General features: G+C 56.1%; 1 protein-coding gene across 1 annotated transcript in view; it reads right to left on the bottom strand.

Annotated features, from left to right (window-relative positions):
• PSTPIP1 (proline-serine-threonine phosphatase interacting protein 1) overlaps positions 1 to 1343 on the bottom strand; it is a 44459-nt gene extending 43116 nt beyond the window's left edge. The window contains exon 1 of the mRNA XM_010843299.1: positions 1116 to 1343. Coding sequence (XP_010841601.1) covers positions 1116 to 1151 — 36 coding nt within the window. The 5' untranslated portion in view covers positions 1152 to 1343. The remainder of the gene's footprint in view (positions 1 to 1115) is intronic.

The raw sequence follows: 1343 nt of genomic DNA, 5'->3' as shown, positions 1-1343 counted from the left end.
AGGGGAGCCACTCAGACTCTGGCCATGGGCCCCAAGGAGAGCGTGGCCCGGAAGGGAAGGAAGACCTGGCTCGTTAGCTCTCGTCCTCCTGGCTGGAGGCCCCAGGAAAGGGCCCAGGGAGGCCAGACTGTCGGCTGAGTCCAGGCCGACTGAGCAAAGAGCCAGTGTCCTCTGCGCGGCTGGAGGGGGTGCCCTCAGGACAGCCACGTTCCTCAGCTCTAACCAGAGAGGTCTCAGCTTTTCCCTGGGAGCCACTGGGAACAGTCAGCGCTTGAGAAGCAGAGCAGTAGGCTGAGAGACAGCAGGAAAAAAAGGCAGTGGGATCCAAATGGGTCTTGCAGGCTGTGTGGCCTGGGCCCAGCAATTTCACCCCCACAAGCCAGCTGGGCACTGGAATTTCTCAAGGAAAAAACTTGATTTACACGTGCGCTGAATTTAAGAAAGCGAACAAGGAATTGCCCAGGCCTGTTGCCTCCCTGAAGGACCCCTAAAGTCTGCAAGGAAGAAGGGTGAAGAGGGGTGGGGAAAGGGCAAGAGATTGTGCTCCAGCGAGATGCAGGGGATTTTGTTACATTAGATCCCCTTGTTTAGCTCTCCCATTCAGTTAGTATGTTTGTTAATTATCTCTACTCAGAGAGGTAAAGCTCAGAGAGGTAAAATGACTTGTCCAGCCTCAAAATAGCAGAGCCAAGATCCAAATTCAAGTTTATCTGGTTCCCAGACCTGTGACCCTCCCTCCTTTACCTCACAAGTCCTCATCAAGTTCCCAGGCATATATCAGATGCTCCTAAAAGGTTCCTGCTGTGGAGAAGGGGTCTTCCAGAGGAAAGATCTGCCCTGGGATCCCAGAGAATATCCATCCCTTGCTTGCTGAAGTTTGCAGAGGAATCAGTATCCCAGACTGAGGACCCCCATTGTCCACTTGCAACTCAGAAACAGCCCAGGTCACACCCCTCACCCCGTGACGATAAAGGATCAAAAATCAGCCATCATTTTTATGAGAAAACTCCCCTCTGGGAGCCACATCCCCAACCCACCACCCTGAGGAAATGTCAGCTGAGCTGGCCTCCCCAGGCACACTCCACTTGCTGAAACCCACAGCCGTCTTCACTCACCCAAAAGGCATCTTTGAACTGAAGCTGAGGCATCATCCTCAGGCAACCGCCACGGCAAAGCTTGCTCTCCTGCCACGGTCAGGGCTGAACGAGGGCCAGGAGCCAGGCGCACCGTCCCAGTCCCTGCAAGGCTGGCCCGGGGGCCCCCCTCCCCGGCCGGCGGCGCCCTCTGCAGCGCCTCCGAAGGCAGCCGTAAGCCAGAGACTGCCGGAGGGAAGAAACGGGCTC

The sequence above is a fragment of the Bison bison genome, unplaced genomic scaffold (genome assembly GCF_000754665.1).
Source record: "Bison bison bison isolate TAMUID 2011002044 unplaced genomic scaffold, Bison_UMD1.0 scf7180017864181, whole genome shotgun sequence".
Lineage (NCBI taxonomy): Eukaryota > Metazoa > Chordata > Mammalia > Artiodactyla > Bovidae > Bison > Bison bison.
The sequence above is the reverse complement of the archived record's forward strand: the minus strand, read 5'-3'. Positions and strand labels throughout refer to the sequence as shown.